Source organism: Hemitrygon akajei, chromosome 17, assembly GCF_048418815.1.
Source record: "Hemitrygon akajei chromosome 17, sHemAka1.3, whole genome shotgun sequence".
NCBI classification, from domain to species: domain Eukaryota; kingdom Metazoa; phylum Chordata; class Chondrichthyes; order Myliobatiformes; family Dasyatidae; genus Hemitrygon; species Hemitrygon akajei.
In genome coordinates this window covers 89,564,813-89,585,068 of record NC_133140.1, presented here as the reverse complement: position 1 = coordinate 89,585,068, position 20,256 = coordinate 89,564,813, and the positions used below count along the sequence as shown (strand labels likewise).

Genomic DNA, 20,256 nt, shown 5'->3' with positions numbered 1-20,256 from the left:
AGAGTTTACAGAGAATAGTGCAGAAAAAAATCCAATGAGCAGCATTATGTAGGAGAAATTGTCTTGTTAATGAGAAGTCAGAGGAGAATGGCCAGATTGGTTCAAGCTGACAGGAAGGCAACAATAACTCAAATAATCACATGTTACAACAGCGGTGTGCAGAAGAACATCTCTGAACCCACATCAAATGAATGTACACTCAATGGCCACTTTATTAGATACAGGTGGTACAGGAAGTGGCCACTATGTGTAACATGTGTGCTTTCCATCATGAAATGTCAGACAGTGAAAAACGCGAGGGAGTAACATGTTGGAGGGAGAGGGGCTTGCAGGGATCATGCTGTTTAAGATTCAGGAGGGACCCCGTGTGTCAGGCAGCATCTGTGGGGGGAGATGGACAGTTGATGTTTCAGGTCAAGGCACTGCATATCAGGACCCATCTGAAACAGATGCTCCCTGAGTTCCTCTAGATGTTTTCATAGATACAAGAGATTCAGCAGATGCTGGAAATCTTGAGCAACACACACAAAGTGTTAGAGGAACTCAGGAGGTCAGGCAGCATCTATGGAGGGGAATGAAGAGTCAATGTTTTAGGCCAAGACCCTCAGACTGCAGCAGGAGCTCACACACTGGCCACCAGAGCTGTGCCTATACCTTATCTTCCAGTTGGTTTTGCTGGCTGTGTCCAGGTTTCTCTCCCTGTGGCAGAACTGAGCTGCTTTCCGGCACTGTTTCAGGTCCAGCCACAGCCCGAGGCTGTCCAGTAGCACCTTTCCCCTTGTCCTCTGCTGACAGGTCCCACCTGGACCTTCGCTTCAATTCAGGAGCTTCTGGATCAGACAGCAGAGAATTTGTGGGATGGATTAATATAGCTCATAACAGCACAGAGAATTGACAACACTAGAAACCTACCCACTGACCAACTACCAGCAAAGAACCGCACTCAGCCCAGGGCCCTGCAGACCTCAGCCTCACCTCGTGCTCACTGAGATACAGTTACTGCTTCCGCTAACCTTTCAGAAGGTTGCCACCCTCCAGTGAGATTTATTTATTTACTTATACATCAAGATACAGCACGGAACAGCTCCTTCTGGCCCTTCAAGCTGCACCGCCCAGTAAGCCACCAATTTAACCCTAGCTTAATCACTGGACAAATTACAGTGACCAATCAACTTACCAACCAGTACATCTTTGGACTGTGGGACGAAACCAGAGCACCCAGAGAAAACCTACACATTCCATGGGAAGGATGTACAGAGAACACCAGAACTGAACTCCAAGCTCCAGCACCCCGAGTAACAGCATCATTCTACTGGGGTTATTGCCTCCACTCAGATGGATGTCCCTCCCCAGGTGGGAACTGCAAACTTGCCATGGGAAAGAAATCCTTCTTGTTGATTCGACCTCGAGCAATTCCGTGTTGCTGAAGTAATTTCCTCAGCATCTTTTATGGAAGACAGCCTCAGTCTATCCAGTTCTTCCAGTCAGGGCAGTATGCAACCGCTCCAACAGAGTCACAGCTTTCCTGTGATGTGGTGACCTGACTGCTCTCTCCCTGACAATAACCCCCATCCATATGCCCCTCCACCCACTGACCAGCCCCTTCTGCCTCTCCCTGACAATAACCCCCCATCCATCTGCCCCTCCACTCACTGACCAGCCCCTTCTGCCTCTCCCTGACAATAACCCCTATCCATCTGTCCCTCCACTCACTGACCAGCCCCATCTGCCTTTCCCTGACAATAACCCCCCATCCATCAACCCCTCCACCCACTGACCAGCCCCACCTGCCTCTCCCTGACAATAACCCCCATCCATCTGCCCCTCCACCCACTGACCAGCCCCTTCTGCCTCTCCCTGACATTGGACCCCATTCATCTGCCCCTCCACTCACTGACCAGCCCCGTCTACCTCTCCCTGACAATAACCCCTATCCATCTGTCCCTCCACCCACTGACCAGCCCCATCTGCCTCTCCCTGACAATAACCCCTATCCATCTGTCCCTCCAGTCACTGACCAGCCCCACCTGCCTCTCCCTGACAATAACCCCCATCCATCTGCCCCTCCACCCACTGACCAGCCCCATCTGCCTCTCCCTGACAATAACCCCTATCCATCTGTCCCTCCAGTCACTGACCAGCCTTGTCTGTCTCTCCCTGACACTGGACCCCATCCATCTGCCACTCCACCCACTGACCAGCCCCAATCAATCCTTCTCTCCCTGAGATTGGTCCCCCATCATCTCCCCCCCACCTTCCTTCTGTGTGCCCCCACCCCATCTGCCTCACCCTGTCTAGACCATTGATTCCTCCCTGACCAGACTGTTGATACATTCCTGCAGACTGAAGCTCTTTTCCTCACTGTCACAAGCATGACCAATACTCGACATTTAATTCTAAAACACTGTGTAGACCAAAACGTCAGGGTTCAGTGCTGAGCTCCGCCGATGCAGAGTTAACAGCCTTCAGTCACAGAAACATCAGCCAACACCTGTCCTCAACTGGGAACATTATCCAGCACTGTGCATACTTGTCCTATTCAAAACTCAACAGTCCCTACTCTATCCTTAGTTACCTTCTAATGTTCTTATCTTTGGATATGCATTGACCAGCTCATTCCTCACTTGCCTGGAATGCTACACAGAACCCAAATGTGCTTCAGGAGTTCTCTGCTCTCAATACCGCCTGCATCTGACTGAGTTCACGTTACTCTCAGGGTAGTTGAAGTCCCTCAATACCCTCTACACCAGAGTGCCCATTACTCTCAGGGTAATTGAATTCCCTCAATACCTCCTGCACCTGACTGAGTGCCTGTTACTCTCAGGATAACTGAATTCCCTCAATACCTCCTGCACCTGACTGAGTGCCTGTTGCTCTCAGGGTAGTTGAATTCCCTCAAACCTCCTGCACCTGACTGAGTTCCTGTTACTCTCAGGGTAGTTGAATTCCCTCAATACCTCCTGCACCTGACTGAGTTCCCATTACTCTCAGGGTAGTTGAATTCCCTCAATACCTCCTGCACCTGACTGAGTGCCTGTGGCTCTCAGGGTAGTTGAAGTCCCCATATGCTGATAACCACTCACTAGATGATGTGCTTGACTGTCCAGATCCCTTTGTTGGCTCCGTCCCACTGGATGCAGGAACAGAGGGAGCCATTAAGAAGTTGAACACCGAATACTTGTCTCGTTTCACCTTAAGCAGTCCAACAACTGTTGACCTGTAAAATCAAGCATCAACGTAAATAGAGTAATCACAAAACAGTCCAGAGAGAAAGTCGAACAAATCCCATAGCTATGCAGTTTGGTACTGCCACGGTCAGTTGTCCCAAGAGTGTAGGTCTGAGGGAGTTGATGGAAACAGGATTCATCATTTGGGCCATGGCCCAGATGCAGAATAACTGCTTGGTATTTATTTATTTCCAGATACACAGAACAGGCCTTCCGGTCCCTGGAGCCGTGCCACCCAGTAATTCCCATTTTCACCCTGGCCTAATCACAGAACAACTTACAATGATCAATTAACCTACTAACCGGAACCTCTTTAGACTGTGGGAGGAAACCCACACATCCCACGGGGAGGACGTATGAAGTTCTTACAGAGGGTTTCAGAACTGAACTCCAAACTCCGACACCCTAACCATTAGCTGCTGTGCTACCATGGCACCCATACCATACAGTGGCATGGACTACACTAGAATACTACAGCACAGTACAGACTCTTCGGCCCTCAATGTTGTGCCAACCCATATAATCCTTAAAAAAGTACTAAACCCACACTACCCCATAACCCTCCATTTTTCTTTCATCCATGTGTCTGTCTAAGAGGCTCTTAAATACCCCTAATGTTTCAGCCTCCACCACCATCCCTGGCAAGTCATTCCAGGCACCCACAACCCTGTGTAAAAAACTCACCCCTGATATCTCCACTAAACTTCCCTCCCTTAATTTTGTACATATGTCCTCTGGTGTTTGCTACTCATGCCCTGGGAAACAGGTACTGGCTATCCATCCTATCTGTGCCTCGTGTAATCTTGTAGATTTCTATCAAGTCCCCTCTCATTCTTCTAAGCTCCAAAGAGAAAAGTCCCAACTCTGCTAACCTTGCTTCATACGACTTGTTCTCCAAACCAGGCAACATCCTGGTAAATCTCCTCTGAACCCTCTCCATAGCTTCCACATCCTTCCTATAATGGGGTGACCAGAATTGAACACAATACTCTAAGTGTGGTCTCACCAGAGATTTGTAGAGTTGCAACATGACCTCTCTACTTTTGAACTCAATCCCCGTTAATGAAGCCTAGCATCCCATAGGCCTTCTTAACTATCCTATCAATCTGTGCAGCGAATTTGAGGGATGTATGGATTTGAACCCCAAGGTCCCTCTGTTCATCCACACTCTTAAGTAACCGACCATTAACCCTGTACTCAGCCTTCTGGTTTGTCCTTCCAAAATGCATCACCTCACACTTATACGGATTGACCTCCATCTGCCACTTTTCTCCCCAACTCTGCATCCTGTCTATATCCTCTTGTAACCTTTGACAACTTACAGCTCCATCCACAACTCCTCTAATCTATGTGTCATCCGCAAACTTCCTCACCCTATCCTTTCGCCTCTCCATCCAGATCATTTATAAAAATCACGAAGAGCTGAGGTCCCAGGACAGATCCTTGCGGCACTCCACTAATCACTGACTTCTAGGCAGAATACTTTCCTTCCACTACTACCCTCTGCTTTCTTCCTGTAAGCCAATTTTTTATCCAAACAGCCAAGGTTCCACTGATCCTATGCCTCATGACTTTCTGGATGAGTCTCTTGTGGGGGACCTTGTCAAATGCCTTGCTAAAATCCATGCAGACCATATCTACCGCCCTACCCTCATCAATTTCTTTTGTTACCTCTTCAAAAAGCTCAATTAGGCTCGTGAGGCACAACCTTCCCTTCACAAAACCACATTGACTATTCTTGAGTAGACTGTACTTTTCCAAATGCTCGTAGATCCTATCCTTAAGAATCCTTTCCAATAGTTTGCAGACCACCGACGCAAGTCTCACTGGTCTATAGTTCCCAGGATTCTCCCTGTTACCTTTCTTAAACAAAGGAACTACATTTACCATTCTCCAATCCTCCGGTACCTCCCCTGCAGCCAAAGCGGATTCAAAGATCATAGCTACTGCTCCAGTGATCTCTTCTCTAACTTCCCACAGCAACCTGGGTATATCACATCCGGCTCTGGGTACTTACCAATCTTGATGTTTTTAAGAAGATCCAACACTTCTTCTTCCTTAATCTCCACATTGTCCAGCACACTGCCCTATTCTATTTTGACCTCACCCTGATCAAGGTCCTTTTCACTTGTGAATACTGAAGCAAAGTATTTATTTAGGACCTCCCCAACCTCTTCCACCTCCAGGCATGCTGCCTTCTTTATCCTTTAGCAGACCCACCTTCATTCCTGTCATCCTTCTGTTCTTCACAAATGCATAGAACGCCTTGGGGTTCTCCTTAATCCTACATGCCAAGGCCTTCTCATGCCGCCTTCAAGCGCTCCTAAGTCCTTTCTTTAGCTCGTTTCTGTCTACCCTATATTTCTCATGAGCCCTTCCTGCTTCTTATATTTAACATATGCTTCCTTCATCCTCTTGACGAGTTGCCTCAAGTGTTAATAAACAACATTCACTGTGATCATGGCTGATCATACACAATCAATACTCCGTTCCTGCCCTCTCCCCATATCCCCTGACCCTGCTATCTATAAGAGCTCTATCTAACTCTCTCTTGAATGCATCCAGAGACTTGGACTCTACTGCCTTCTGGGGCAGAGCATTCCACATATCCACCACTCTCTGGGTGAAAGAGTTTTTCTGCATCTCTGTTCTAAATGGCCGACCCCTTATTCTTAAACTGTAGCCTCTAGTTCTGGACTCACCCATCAGCGGGAACATGTTTCCTGCCTCCAGCGTGTCCAATCCCTTAATAATCTTATATGTTTCAATCAGATCCCCTCTCATCTTTCTAAATTCCAGTGTATACAAGCCCAGTCACTTCAATCTTTCAACATATGACAGTCCCGTCATTCCGGGAATTAAAACCTACGCTGCACTCCCTCAATAGCAAGAATGTCTTTCCTCAAATTTGGAGATCAAAACTGCACACAATCCTCCAGGTGGGTTCTCACCAGGGCCCTGTACAGCTGCAGAAAGACCTCTTTACTCCTATACTCAATTCCCCTTGTTATAAAGGCCAGCATGCCATTGGCTTTCTTCACTGTCTGCTGTACCTGCATGCTTGCTTTCATTGACTGATCTATAAGAACAGCTAGATCTCGTTGTACTTCCCCTTTTCCTAACTTGACTCCATTTAGATAGTAATCTGCCTTCCTGTTCTTGCCACCAAAGTGGATAACCTCACATTTATCCACATTAAACTGCATCTGCCACACATTTGCCCACTCACCCAACCTGTCCAAGTCACCCTGCATTCTCATAACATCCTCCTGACATTTCACACTGCCATCCAGCTTTGTGTCATCAGCAAATTTGCTAATGTTACTTTTAATCCCTTCATCTAAATCATTAATGTATATTGTAAACAGCTGCAGTCCCAGCACCGAACCTTGCGGTACCCCACTGGTCACAGCCTGCCATTCCGAAAGGGACCCGTTAATCGCTACTCTTTGTTTCCTGTCAGCCAGCCAATTTTCAATCCATGTCAGTACTCTGCCCCCAATACCATGTGCCCTAATTTTGCCCATTAATCTCCTATGTGGGACTTTATCAAAAGCTTTCTGGAAATCCAGGTACACTACATCCACTGGCTCTCCCTTGTCCATTTTCATAGTTACATCCTCAAAAAACTCCAGAAGATTTAGTCAAGCATGATTTTCCCTTCATAAATCCATGCTGACTCGGACTGATCCTTCTACTGCTACCCAAATGTGTCGTAATTTCCTCTTTTATAATTGACTCCAGCATCTTTCCCACTACTGACGTCAGGCTAACCGGTCTATAATTCCCTGTTTTCTCTCTCCCTCCTTTCTTGAAAAGTGGGACAACATTAGCCACCCTCCAATCCGCAGGAACTGATCCTGAATCTATAGAACATTGAAAAATGATTACCAATGTGTCCACAATTTTTACAGCCACTTCCTTAAGTACCCTGGGATGCAGTCTCGGGGACTTATCAGCCTTCAGACCCAACAGTCTATCCAACACCGTTTCTTGCCTAATATAAATTTCATTCAGTTCATCCATTACCCTAGTTCCTTTGGCCACTATTACATCTGGGAGATTGTTTGTGTCTTCCCTAGTGAAGACAGATCCAAAGTACCTGTTCAACTCATCTGCCATTTCCTTGTTCCCCATAATAAATTCACCAGTTTCTGACTTCAATGGCCCAATTTTGGTCTTAACTATTTTTTTGCTTTTCACATACCTAAAGAAGCTTTTACTATCCTCCTTTATATTCTTGGCTAGTTTACCTTTGTACCTCATTTTTTCTCCGCATATTGCCTTTTTTGTTATCTTCTGTTGCTCTTTAAAAGCTTCCCAGTCCTCCGGTTTCCCGCTCATCTGTGCTATGTTATACTCCTCTTTTATTTTTATACTGTCCTTTATTTCCCTCGTCAGCCACGGCCGCCCCTTACTCCCCTTAGGATCTTTCTTCCTCTTTGGAATGAACTGATCCTGCACCTTCTGCATTATTCCCAGAAATACCTGCCATTTTTGTTCCACTGTCTTCCCTGCTAGGGTATTGTTCCATTGAACTTTGGCCAGCTCCTCCCTCATAGCTCCATAGTTCCCTTTGTTCAACTGTAATACTGACACATCTGATTTTCCCTTCTCCTTCTCAAATTGTAGGTTAAAACATATCATATTATGGTCACTACCTCCTAATGGCTCCTTTACCTTGAGGTCCCTGATGGTTCATTGCACAACACTAAATCTAGAATTGCCTTCTCCCTGGTAGGCTCCAGTACAAGCTATTCTAAGAATCCATCTCAGAGGCACTCCACAAACTCCCTTTCTTGGGGTCCAGTACCATTCTGATTCTCCCAGTTTACCTTCATGTTGAAATCCCCCATGACAACTGTATCATTACCTTTGCGACATGCTAATTTTAACTCTTCATTCAACTTACACCCTACATCCAGACTGCCGTTTGGGGGCCTGTAGATAACTCCCATTAGGGTCTTTCCACCCTTAGAATTTCTCAGTTCTATCCATACTGACTCTACATCCCCTGATTCTATGTCCCCCCTCGCAAGGGACTGAATATCATTCCTCACCAACAGAGCCACCCCACCCCCTGCCAATCAGTCTGTCCTTTCGATAAGATGTATATCCTTGAATATTCATTTCCCAGGCCCTGCCCGCTTGAAGCAATGTCTCTGTTATTCCCACAACATCGTACTTGTCAATTGTTTCGTCAGCCACGGTTCCCTTTTCCTACCATTTTTTCCTTGTTTCAGTGGGACAAACCTATCCTGAACCCAGCACAAGTGGTCCCTAAACTTCCTCCACATTACTTCTGTGCTTTCACCCTTGAACATCTGTTTCTAATTTACTCTCACTAGTTCCTGCCTCATCCCTTCAGTTAGCCCTTCCCCAGTTAAGCACTTTACCATTTCGTCTGATTTTATCCCTTTCCATAGTTATGCTGAAGCTAAGGGAGTTGTGGTCACTCTCACCAAAATGTTCCCCCACCAAGAGGTCTGCCACCTGATCAGGTTCATTTCCCAGAACCAGATCCAGTAAGGTCTCTCCTCTCGTCGGCCAGTCCACATACTGTGTCAGGAATCTTTCCTGAACACACCTGACAAATTCAGCCCATCTATCCCCCTTGCAGACAGGAGGTGCCAGTCAATATGAGGGAAGTTGAAATCACCCATAACCACAACCCTGTATTTCCTGCACCATTCTAAAATCTGCCTGCTTATCTGCTCTTCGGAGTCCCGAGGGCTACTTGGGTTCCTATAGACTACTCCCAGCACAGTGATTGATCCCTTCCTATTTCTGACTTCCACCCACACCGACTCAGTGGACACTCCCTCTGCAGCGTCCTCCCTTTCTATAGCCATGATACTATCCCTGACCAGTAATGCTACTCCCCCACCTTTTCTACCTCCCATCCTATTCCTTTTAAAACACCTGAACCCCGATACCTGCATCAGCCAATCCTGCCCTTCTCCAGCCAAGTTTCAGTAATGGTCACAGCATCGTAGTTCCACGTACTGATCCATCCCCTTTATTTCTATAGCATCATGCCCTTGTCCTTCTAGCCTAATCTCTGCACTCACATTCTGATTCCCACCCCCCTGCCAAACTAGTTTAAACCGTCCCCAACAGCTCCAGCAAACCTGCCCGCCAGGATATTGGTCCCTTTCCAGTTCAGGTGCAGCCCGTCCTTTTTGTACAGGTCACACCCGCCCCAAAAGAGGTCCCAATGATCCAGAAATCTGAATCCCTGCCCCCTGCACCAACTCTTCAGCCACGCATTCATCTGCCATAACTTCCTGTTCCTACCCTCTATGTCTCGTGGCACAGGTAGCAATCCCAAGATTACCACCCTTGAGGTCCTGCTTTTTAACTTCTTTCCTAACTCCATATATTCCTTCTTCAGGACCTCATCCCTACTCCTATCTATGTCATTGGTCCCCATGTGGACAACGACATCTGGCTGCTCATCCGCTCTCTTGAGAATACTGAGAACTCAATCCGAGATATAGCAGACCCTGGCACCAGGGAGGCAAAAGACCATCCAGGATTCTCGATCTCTCCCACAGAACCTCTTATCTGTCTCCCTAGCTATCGAATCCCCTATCACTACTGCTCTCCCCTTTTCCTTCCTTTGTTTCTGAGCTGAGGTTCCAGTCTCGGTGTCAGAGACACGACAACTACAATTTGTCTCTGGTAGGTCGTCCCCACCAACAGTATCCAAAACAATATACTTATTGATGAAAGCTCCTGTTTCTGTGCTGGAGTGTTTTATCACTCTAAATGAGTGGTTAATGGATAGCATCATCCCAGTGGGCCAAAGGACCTATGTGACTCCAAGACCCAACAACTTCCATATCTCTGGCACCTGTGGTCTCACTCACCCGCCGACTCTGCTGTCACCTGCCGCTAGTATTTCAGGTTGAAAGTCCTGTCCAGTCAATTTGACACTGTGGCTGGTGAGGGAGAGCTATGTTGATTGCTTGCTCAGCGAACATTGAAGGGTCGCATGAGACCCTCTTTCATCTACTGAGAGCTCGTTTCCTGTACACTCAACAACTGTAATTCACTACAAAAACAACAAGCAATCAGCTGATTTAGGAATTCCGCAGGTTGATAGAATCAGTGACAGGAAAGGAAATGTCAACACCTCGGGTCCTAAGGAGAGGTGAGTGGTGAGACAGGAGCCCAAGATGACTGTGGGACGGAAGAAGGGGGAAAAGCAACGAGCAGGTTGCATTAGGTAGGAGAGTGGGTGGAGATGACAGAGTCAGCACGTGACCAAACATGCTGTATGTACCCAGTGTCAGGGTACCAGATATTCAGTCCAGTGGGGACCGAAAACTCTGTATGTACCCAGTGTCGGGTACCAGATATTCAGTCCAGTGGGGACCGAAAACTCTGTATGTACCCAGTGTCGGGTACCAGATATTCAGTCCAGTGGGGACCGAAAACTCTGTATGTACCCAGTGTCGGGTACCAGATATTCAGTCCAGTGGGGACCGAAAACTCTGTATGTACCCAGTGTCGGGTACCAGATATTCAGTCCAGTGGGGACCGAAAACTCTGTATGTACCCAGTGTCGGGTACCAGATATTCAGTCCAGTGGGGACCGAAAACTCTGTATGTACCCAGTGTCGGGTACCAGATATTCAGTCCAGTGGGGACCGAAAACTCTGTATGTACCCAGTGTCGGGTACCAGATATTCAGTCCAGTGGGGACCGAAAACTCTGTATGTACCCAGTGTCGGGTACCAGATATTCAGTCCAGTGGGGACCGAAAACTCTGTATGTACCCAGTGTCGGGTACCAGATATTCAGTCCAGTGGGGACCGAAAACTCTGTATGTACCCAGTGTCGGGTACCAGATATTCAGTCCAGTGGAGACCGAAAACTCTGTATGTACCCAGTGTCGGGTACCAGATATTCAGTCCAGTGGGGACCGAAAACTCTGTATGTACCCAGTGTCGGGTACCAGATATTCAGTCCAGTGGGGACCGAAAACTCTGTATGTACCCAGTGTCGGGTACCAGATATTCAGTCCAGTGGGGACCGAAAACTCTGTATGTACCCAGTGTCGGGTACCAGATATTCAGTCCAGTGGGGACCGAAAACTCTGTATGTACCCAGTGTCGGGTACCAGATATTCAGTCCAGTGGGGACCGAAAACTCTGTATGTACTCAGTGTCGGGTACCAGATATTCAGTCCAGTGGGGACCGAAAACTCTGTATGTACCCAGTGTCGGGTACCAGATATTCAGTCCAGTGGGGACCGAAAACTCTGTATGTACCCAGTGTCGGGTACCAGATATTCAGTCCAGTGGGGACCGAAAACTCTGTATGTACCCAGTGTCGGGTACCAGATATTCAGTCCAGTGGGGACCGAAAACTCTGTATGTACCCAGTGTCGGGTACCAGATATTCAGTCCAGTGGGGACCGAAAACTCTGTATGTACTCAGTGTCGGGTACCAGATATTCAGTCCAGTGGGGACCGAAAACTCTGTATGTACCCAGTGTCGGGTACCAGATATTCAGTCCAGTGGGGACCGAAAACTCTGTATGTACCCAGTGTCGGGTACCAGATATTCAGTCCAGTGGGGACCGAAAACTCTGTATGTACCCAGTGTCGGGTACCAGATATTCAGTCCAGTGGGGACAAAAAACTCTGTGCATACCCAGGGTAGCAGTCTCAGGCACCCACAACCAGTGGGGATTGAAAACTCTGTACATACCCAGGGTAGCAGTCTCAGGCACCCACAACCAGTGGGGATTGAAAACTCTGTACATACCCAGGGTAGGGGTCAGACACCCATGGTCCAGTGAGAACTGAAAACTCTGTACATACCCAGGGTAGGGGTCTTTGACACCCACAACCCAGCGAGAACTGAAAACTCTACGTACCCAGGGTAGGGGTCCGGGACATTGAACCGTTTGCAGAGCAGTTTGTCAGGATGCCACTCAAACTTGTCTCTGGTCAGAGCCCCAAACATCTTCATTTTCACTGCAGCCTCCTTGTCATTGATGTCACCCTGTACAGAGAGAGGGCAGGGGTCATCTGGAGGCGACAGAGGGGCAGAGGTGAGCCGGGGAGGTGGCAGAGAGCCAGGGGTCAGTGGGGGGAGGGGGAAAAAGGAGAGCATGGGTCAGCTGAGCAGGTCGACAGAGAGTAGGGGTTTGCTGGGAGGAGTTGACAGAGGGAGCAGGGGTCAGCTGAGGGAGGCGACAGAGAGAGGAGGGGTCAGCTGAGGGGAGGTGACAGAGAGAGGAGGGGTCAGCTGAGGGGGTCAACAGAGAGAGGAGGGGTCAGCTGAGGGGAGGTGACAGAGAGAGGAGGGGTCAGCTGAGGGGAGGTGACAGATAGAGGAGGGGTCAGCTGAGGGGGTCAACAGAGAGAGGAGGGGTCAGCTGAGGGGAGGAGACAGAGAGAGGAGGGGACAGCTGAGGGGAGGCGACAGAGAGAGGAGGGGTCAGCTGAGGGGAGGAGACAGAGAGAGGAGGGGTCAGCTGAGGGGAGGAGACAGAGAGAGGGGGGTCAGCTGAGGGGAGGAGACAGAGAGAGGGGGGTCAGCTGAGGGGAGGAGAGAGAGAGGGGGGTCAGCTGAGGGGAGGAGAGAGAGGGGGGTCAGCTGAGGGGAGGAGAGAGAGGGGGGTCAGCTGAGGGGAGGAGAGAGAGAGGGGGGTCAGCTGAGGGGAGGAGACAGAGAGAGGAGGGGTCAGCTGAGGGGAGGAGACAGAGAGAGGAGGGGTCAGCTGTGGGGAGGAGACAGAGAGAGGAGGGGTCAGCTGAGGGGAGGAGACAGAGAGAGGAGGGGGGCCAGCTGAGGGGAGGAGACAGAGAGAGGAGGGGTCAGCTGAGGGGAGGAGACAGAGAGAGGAGGGGTGACAGAGAGAGGAGGGGTCAGCTGGTGAGGGGAGGAGACAGAGAGAGGAGGGGGCCAGCTGAGGGGAGGAGACAGAGAGAGGAGGGGCCAGCTGAGGGGAGGAGACAGAGAGAGGAGGGGTCAGCTGAGGGGAGGAGACAGAGAGAGGAGGGGTCAGCTGAGGGGAGGAGACAGAGAGAGGAGGGGGTCAGCTGGTGGGGGGGGGGCGACAGAGTGGGCAGAGGCCAGCTGGAGGCCAACAGAGAGGCGGGGGGGTTCAGGTGGGACATGAGGGCTCAGGTGGTGTGATAGTGGTCAATCTTGCTTGTAGGGAAGAGATGGACTTCGTGTGGGAATTCTGTATTAACTTCCTTGCTCAGCATATTTCACCCCATCCCAGCCTATGAGAGGCATAGTCAGGATAGATAGTTAGGGACTTTCCCCAGGGTGAGAGGTCGCATACCAGAGGGCACAGGGTGAGAGGTCACATACCTGCAGGCACAGGGTGAGAGGTCGCATACCGGACGGCACAGGGTGAGAGGTCACATACCAGAAGGCACAGGGTGAGAGGTCGCATACCAGAGGGCACAGGGTGAGAGGTCGCATACCAGATGGCACAGGGTGAGAGGTCGCATACCAGAGGGCACAGGGTGAGAGGTCGCATACCAGAGGGCACAGGGTGAGAGGTCGCATACCAGATGGCACAGGGTGAGAGGTCGCATACCTGTGGGCATAGCTTTAAGGTGGAAAGCTTAAACGTTTACATAATAAGTTTTTTGTTTTACACAGAGTGGTTGGTGTGTGGAACACCCTGCCAGGGGTGGTGGTAGAAACCAACACATTAGAGACATTAAGGTGGGGGGTTATACGGGAGGCAGGGTTTGAGGGTCGGCACAACATTGTGAGCCAAATGGCCTGTAATGTGCTGTACTATTCTATGTTCTGTTTAAGTGATTCTTTGATAGGCACATCATTTGAAAGAAAAATGGAGGGCGTTTTGGGAGGGATAGGTTAGACGGATCTTGAAATAGGCTAAAAGGTTGGCAGGGCCTGTACTGTACTGTTCTATGTTCTTCCTGACTGCAGCATAATGTGCAAGGATTTTACTCACTTGCTACATCGTCACGTCCACGTGCTGGGGTTTAAAAATAAAAACTTCACTTACAAGCTAATTACAAATCACATGCAGATGTAGAGGCTTTAGAGAGGGTGCAGAGGGAATTTACCAGGATGCATGTCCCATGAGGATAGGCTGAGCGAAGGCTTTTCACTTTGGAGGAAAGGAGAATGAGGGACAACTCGAGAGGTGTATACAAGATAATGAAACACACAGGTAGAGCGGACAGCCAGAGACTTTTGTCCAGCAACAGCTGATACCAGAAAACATTTAAGATGAACTTAAGGAGCAAAGCTTAGGGGAGACGCAGAGGCAGGTTCTTCACATCGAGAGTGGTAGTGCCTAAAACACACTGCTGGGAGTTGTGCTGGAGGCAAATACACTAGGGACACCAAGAGACCCTTAGGTAGGCACATGGATGTAAGAACAAAGTGGGGTTATGGGCTGCATAGGAGGGAGGGTTAGATTGATCGGTGAGTAAGCTCTGGGCCGAGTGGCCTGTACCGTATTATTCTGGGCCGAGGGGTCAGTTCTGTGCTATTCTGAAAGGGACATTTCTTCACGCAAAGGGCAGTGCATATTTGAAATGAGGCTACCAGAAGTTGTGATTACAGTGGTCACATTTACATTAATACTAAAAACCATCTGGATAAGTCCATGGATAGGAGAGGATCAGAGGGCTAAAGTTCAAAGGCAGGCTGACGGGACTAACAAGTTGGTCAACACAGTCAGCACAGATGAGTTGGGCTGAAGGGCCTGTTTGCCTGCTATGAATCTGGGCGATGTACTAAATAAGTATTTTGTATAGTATACAATAAAGGAGATCAGTCATTGGTGTGTTGGCATTCTACGGGATGCTGACAATAAGAAGGAGAACACAAATTTCCTGAAGAACATTAAGCTGTACAAGTCCCCAGAGCCCGATGGGATCTGTCCTGTGAAATTGAGGCGAGACAGGAGGTTGCTCGGTTTCTATCCTCTTTAGCCCCAGGTGAGTTCCCAGAGTACTGAAATGTGGCCAAAGTTGCTCTTTTGTTTAAGACATGAGACACGTGGCCCTCACAACTCTGCACTACTTACACATAGTCATAGAACACTACACAGAAACAGGCCCTTTGAACCAAGATTCATAATTTATTAATCCCTAGTCCCATCAACCTGCATCCAGACCATAGACCTCCAACAGCCCTCCCATCCATGCTGTTGTTGCTGAGTGCCATCAAGTCATTGTCGACTTATGGCGCCCCTATCAATAGTGTAGCTGTCCATCGGGTTTTCGTGGCAAGATACCAAAGTAAACTGCCAGGCTTTTCTTCTGCGCAGACACTGCTGCCCAGCCAGCTGCGAACTCAGGACCCCAGGACCATCCACCTCAAAGCCCAGTGCTGATGCCACTACACCACCGGCTTTACCTGTTCAAACTTTGCTTTAACATTGAAATTGAATCTGCATTCACCACTTGAGCTGGTAGTTCATTCCACACTCTCACCACCCTCTGAGTAAAGAAGATCCCCTTAAAAATGTGTGCTTGTGACTCTTACCCATGCTCCCCCTCCCCCTCAGTCTACCTCTTGCTGTTCCGGGACCTCCACCTGGTCCGTGTCATCCGGCAGCTTGGCACGAGTGAAGCGGGAGGACAACGAGGTGCTGACGGGGCGATACAGAGCTGCGGCTCGGCTGAATTCCTCCCGCTCGCGTCCCTGCTCCCATTCCGTCATGCTGGGGTCCAGGCTGTTGTTCAGGGCATCTAAGGAATGTTACACACAACAGGGTGGGGTTACAGGGGGCAGGCAGTCCAACCAAGCCTCCACACTTTCACACCAGAAGGTGACCAGATGACCCAAGAAATCAGTTTTTCCTGTGAGCTGTGCCGCATCAGGCCCCTCCTGGATGGACAGCAGGGAATCAAACATATTGCCAGGCCAAGAGGGAGAGGTTGGCCAGGCTGGGTCTTTATTCCTTGGAGTGTAGGAGAATAAGGGATGACCTAGCAGAAATGTTTAAAATTGTGAGAGGCAATGATAAGTGAACAGTTATTTCCCCAGGAAAGGAGAGACCATATCTTGAGGTGAGATGGGAAAGGTTCAAAAGGGGACTGAGGGGAACACTTTCATGCAGAGGGTGGTGAGTATATGATTGAGTTGCCAGAGGCAACTATCTCAACATCTTTTTGAACTACAGTTGGCCCTCCTTATGCACGGATTCAACCAAACGCGGATCGGGAAAACCCGGAAGTTCTCTCTTGTTATGTGTGATGAGAAAACCATGGGGAGATGGGGTCCAGAGTTGACCCCCGTGAATTATGTTGCTAACAAGAGAGAGAGAGAGAGATAAAGAGGGGGAGAGGTTCCATGCTACACATGCTAATAATGAGAGAGAGACAAGGATTTAAAATTATGGCTTCTTTGCTGATTGTTGACTTTACTTCCAAGGACTCTGCCTGCTTGTGTGAATCCTTGCTGACAAAGCAGAGTGATGCCAGGAGCCTGCTGAGACAGGAGGGAGTGGCCAGTTTGATGGACATGATCAGTTGATGGATGGCTGGTACCCCGGCTGGGGAGATAAAAGACGAGTCTGCTGAGACACAGGCAGACACGCCACTGGACACTGAACAAGTGTTGTGCACCCACAGGAAGGTGGGGGCTTGGAGGATCGATTCGGGGGGATCGATCCGAAGCTCAGTGTGTGAAGGCAGGCCGGTGGGGGCTTGTGTGTGTGTCCATCCTCGCCTGGGTGACGAGTCCACCACTGAAGAATGGTCTAGCCGGGAACGGAAGGGTCATAAATCGATGACCACAACAGTACAACGGAACAAGAAGACAACGGAAGGTTTGCCTGCTGCAGCTGCTCATCTCTCGCTTGCTCTCTCTCCAACGTCACAACAGTAGCTACCTCAACCCAAACTGAACTGAACTTTGCATTATCTTAAGACTATTCATTTACCCCTAGACTACAATAGATCTTGGTTTTGATTCTTATTCCTACACTTCTGTATTTATCATTGCTAACCTGTTATATATGTATATTTGCATTTTTGATACCGTATTACTTAGTTTACTAATAAACACCTTTAGTTACAGTACCACCAGACTCCAACGTATCATTCCATTTCTGCTGGTTTAGTAACCCAGTCATGGGGTACGTGACACTCTCCAGCACTTGTTGTTTGAGCATTGTTCGCCTCGCATCTCGTGTACATTATTTTTCTTGTCATTATTCCCTAAACAATACAGCATAATAACTATTTACATAGTATTAGGTATTATAAGTAATCTAGAGATGATTTAAAGTATACGGGAGGATGTGCATAAGTTATATGCAAATACTACGCCATTTTATATAAGGGACTTGAGCATCCGCATTTTTTGGTATCCACCGGGGGTCCCAGAACCAATCCCCCACGGATAAGGAGGGCCGACTGTACTTGATTTTTTTAATATATAGACTTACTATAATTTATAGTTTTATTATGTATTGCACTGTATTATTACCACAAAACTAATTTCCTGATGAACGCCAGAGATATCAAACCCAACTCTGATTCCTGTCCTGCCCTCTCACCCTTCGATTCTCACCACTCACTTCTTCACATGAGGGATGGAAGTCTGGAATGTTCTCCCTACTACTGGGGTGGGGGTGTCGAGAGTTAGAAGACATCAGCGTTTGGGCCAACACAAACCAGAGGCACCAACCATTCTTACCATGATGGCCAGCGTTCAGCTTCCTCACGTACTCCTCGTACCGCTTCTGCTTCTCAGGGTCCTTCAAGAAGGGTTTAAACTCACTGGATCTGGCCAAGCACTCACTGCTGCTGGGCTGGGAGGGCAGTGACGGAGGCAGGTGTGGGCTGGGAACATGGCTCGCTGTTCGCTGCACCTCCTGTAGTCTCAACTTATCCCCTTCAGCAAGGAGATCAAACACTGAGCAGGGTCCTGCAGGTAACATAGGGAACCTTCAGATCTCCAGGGAGCAAGTATATGATCCACCCACACAGTCAATAACTAGTAACTCACCAGCACTATTCCATCAATAACTAGCAAACACGAGGAAATCTGCAGATGCTGGAAATTCAAACAACACACACAAAATGCTGGTGGAACACAGCAGGCCAGGCAGCATCTATAAGGAGAAGCACTGTCGACGTTTCAGGCTGAGACCCTTCGTCAGGACTTCGCCAGTCCTAACGAAGGGTCTCAGCCCGAAACGTCAACAGTGCTTCTCCTTATAGATGCTGCCTGGCCTGTGTTCCACCAGCATTTTGTGTGTGTTGTTTCCATCAATAACTATCAAGTTTTCCAATCATCCATCCATAACCAGTAACTTATCAATCCCAGGCTGTCAATAACCAATAACTTAAGCTTACAAAGTAAATTTAAGGTTTTAACAAGTCCCAGGAAACTTCTCAAACTACAAGACAGAAATCCCTCTTGGAGGTTCTGGGAGATAATCACACAGCAAGAGGTGCGGTACATGTAGTTAGAGGGGTGGCATAGGCAGAGTGCCACACAGCCAGCAGGGCAGTGCCAGGTGGAGTGCCACACAGCCAGAATCCCACACAGCTGGTGGGACTGTACAGGCAGAGTGCCACATAGCCCTAGTGGCATTACAGGCGGAATACCACTGTCAGGCAAGACAAACTGGGATCTTGAAGGAGTAAGCCCTCCCCAGTGTTTGGGTAGTATAAATACGGTGCAGTCATCAGTCACAGTAATGACCAGAGGCCGGAATGTTCTTCAATGTCACTCTTTCGCTCGGCACACATGAATGTTGTGAAAGGTTCTGTACACATGCACGCTCCTATATTTAGCACAGAGTGACTCAGTGTACACATGACATACTGCTGACTGATTATCTTGGTGCTGTATATGGTGACATACATATACTCTGATAATAAATCTACTTCGAACTTTTGACTTCTATACATAGGTACTCCATGAGTTATGCTTTGGTGTCTCTCCTCGGCTGGGTGCTGAGGTGCTGTACCTGGCAGGGCTCTCTCTCCAAGCAGCTCTCTGCGCTGAGCTGCATTCAGCTGGTGACGGCTCTTTGTGGTTGTGTCACTGCTGAGCTGCCCTGTCGATTCCATCAGGGCCTGTGCCACTGTGGTGCTAACGGCACCCGAAAACACCACTGGCCGGAAGTAGTGAACAGGTCGGTAATCCCTGGGCAGTTCTGGAGGCCCGTATACCTGGGGCAAGGAACAGGTGAATATGAACAGTTAAAGACAATCGCAGTCCCTCTCCCCACTGTCTGTAAGGTAAGAGTAAATTGTGACTCGTCCTTAGTACATACCAAAAAATGGAAGTTGCAAGTGTCAGGTTGGAATGTGGCCTGTTTCCCCTCTTATTGACCAATGGTTTTTTTTCTCTATTTTGAATGCACATCAGGTTCATGTTTAATCATTCAACCATATACGAATACAGCCAAATTAAACAGTATTCCTCCAGGGCCAAGGTGCAAAACACAATACCAACAGTACACCACACATACGGTTACAGTTTCAGAAAAAGATACAGTCACAAAGGAAAAAAATAAGGGGGTTCAAAGAAGATTCATGAAATTATTCCAGATTGAACAGCTTGTCATATGCAGAGTGCCTAATGGCTTTGGGCCTGTATTTACTGCAATTCAGAAGGATGAGCAGGAACCTCATTGAAACCTTTCAAATGGTGAAAGGCCTTGATGGAGTGGCCTTGTGGAGAGGATGTGGCTGAGAGGAAAATTTGATCAGCCTGATGACATGGTATAGTAGACTCGATGGGCCAAATGACCTAATTCTACTATATCTTATGGTCTAATATAGCCCAAGAGTCTGAGTAGCATGACTATAGATAGTTTTGGTCCAGCTTGTTCTTCCACTAAGCTGAGATACCAGTAAAGAATGTTTGAGCAACACACACAAAATGATGGAGGAACTCAGCAGGCCAGGCAGCAACTATGAGAAAAAAGTACAGTTGATGTTTCGGGCCAAAACCCTTCAGCAGGACTGGAGTAAAAAGCTGAAGGGTAGATTTAAAAGGTGGGGAGAGAGGAGAGAGAAACACCAGGTGATAGATGAAACCT

General features: G+C 48.5%; 1 protein-coding gene across 2 annotated transcripts in view; it reads right to left on the bottom strand.

Annotated features, from left to right (window-relative positions):
* gpatch1 (G patch domain containing 1) overlaps positions 1 to 20,256 on the bottom strand; it is a 74,555-nt gene that overhangs the window by 33,189 nt on the left and 21,110 nt on the right. The window contains exons 10-15 of one of the 2 annotated variants that reach the window (XM_073070502.1): positions 19,177 to 19,381; positions 17,895 to 18,125; positions 15,762 to 15,940; positions 12,118 to 12,245; positions 3,084 to 3,217; positions 655 to 830 (exon numbers count right to left, since the gene is read on the bottom strand). In XM_073070502.1, coding sequence (XP_072926603.1) covers positions 655 to 830; positions 3,084 to 3,217; positions 12,118 to 12,245; positions 15,762 to 15,940; positions 17,895 to 18,125; positions 19,177 to 19,381 — 1,053 coding nt within the window. The remainder of the gene's footprint in view (positions 1 to 654; positions 831 to 3,083; positions 3,218 to 12,117; positions 12,246 to 15,761; positions 15,941 to 17,894; positions 18,126 to 19,176; positions 19,382 to 20,256) is intronic. The other variant, XM_073070503.1, reaches the window with a different exon arrangement.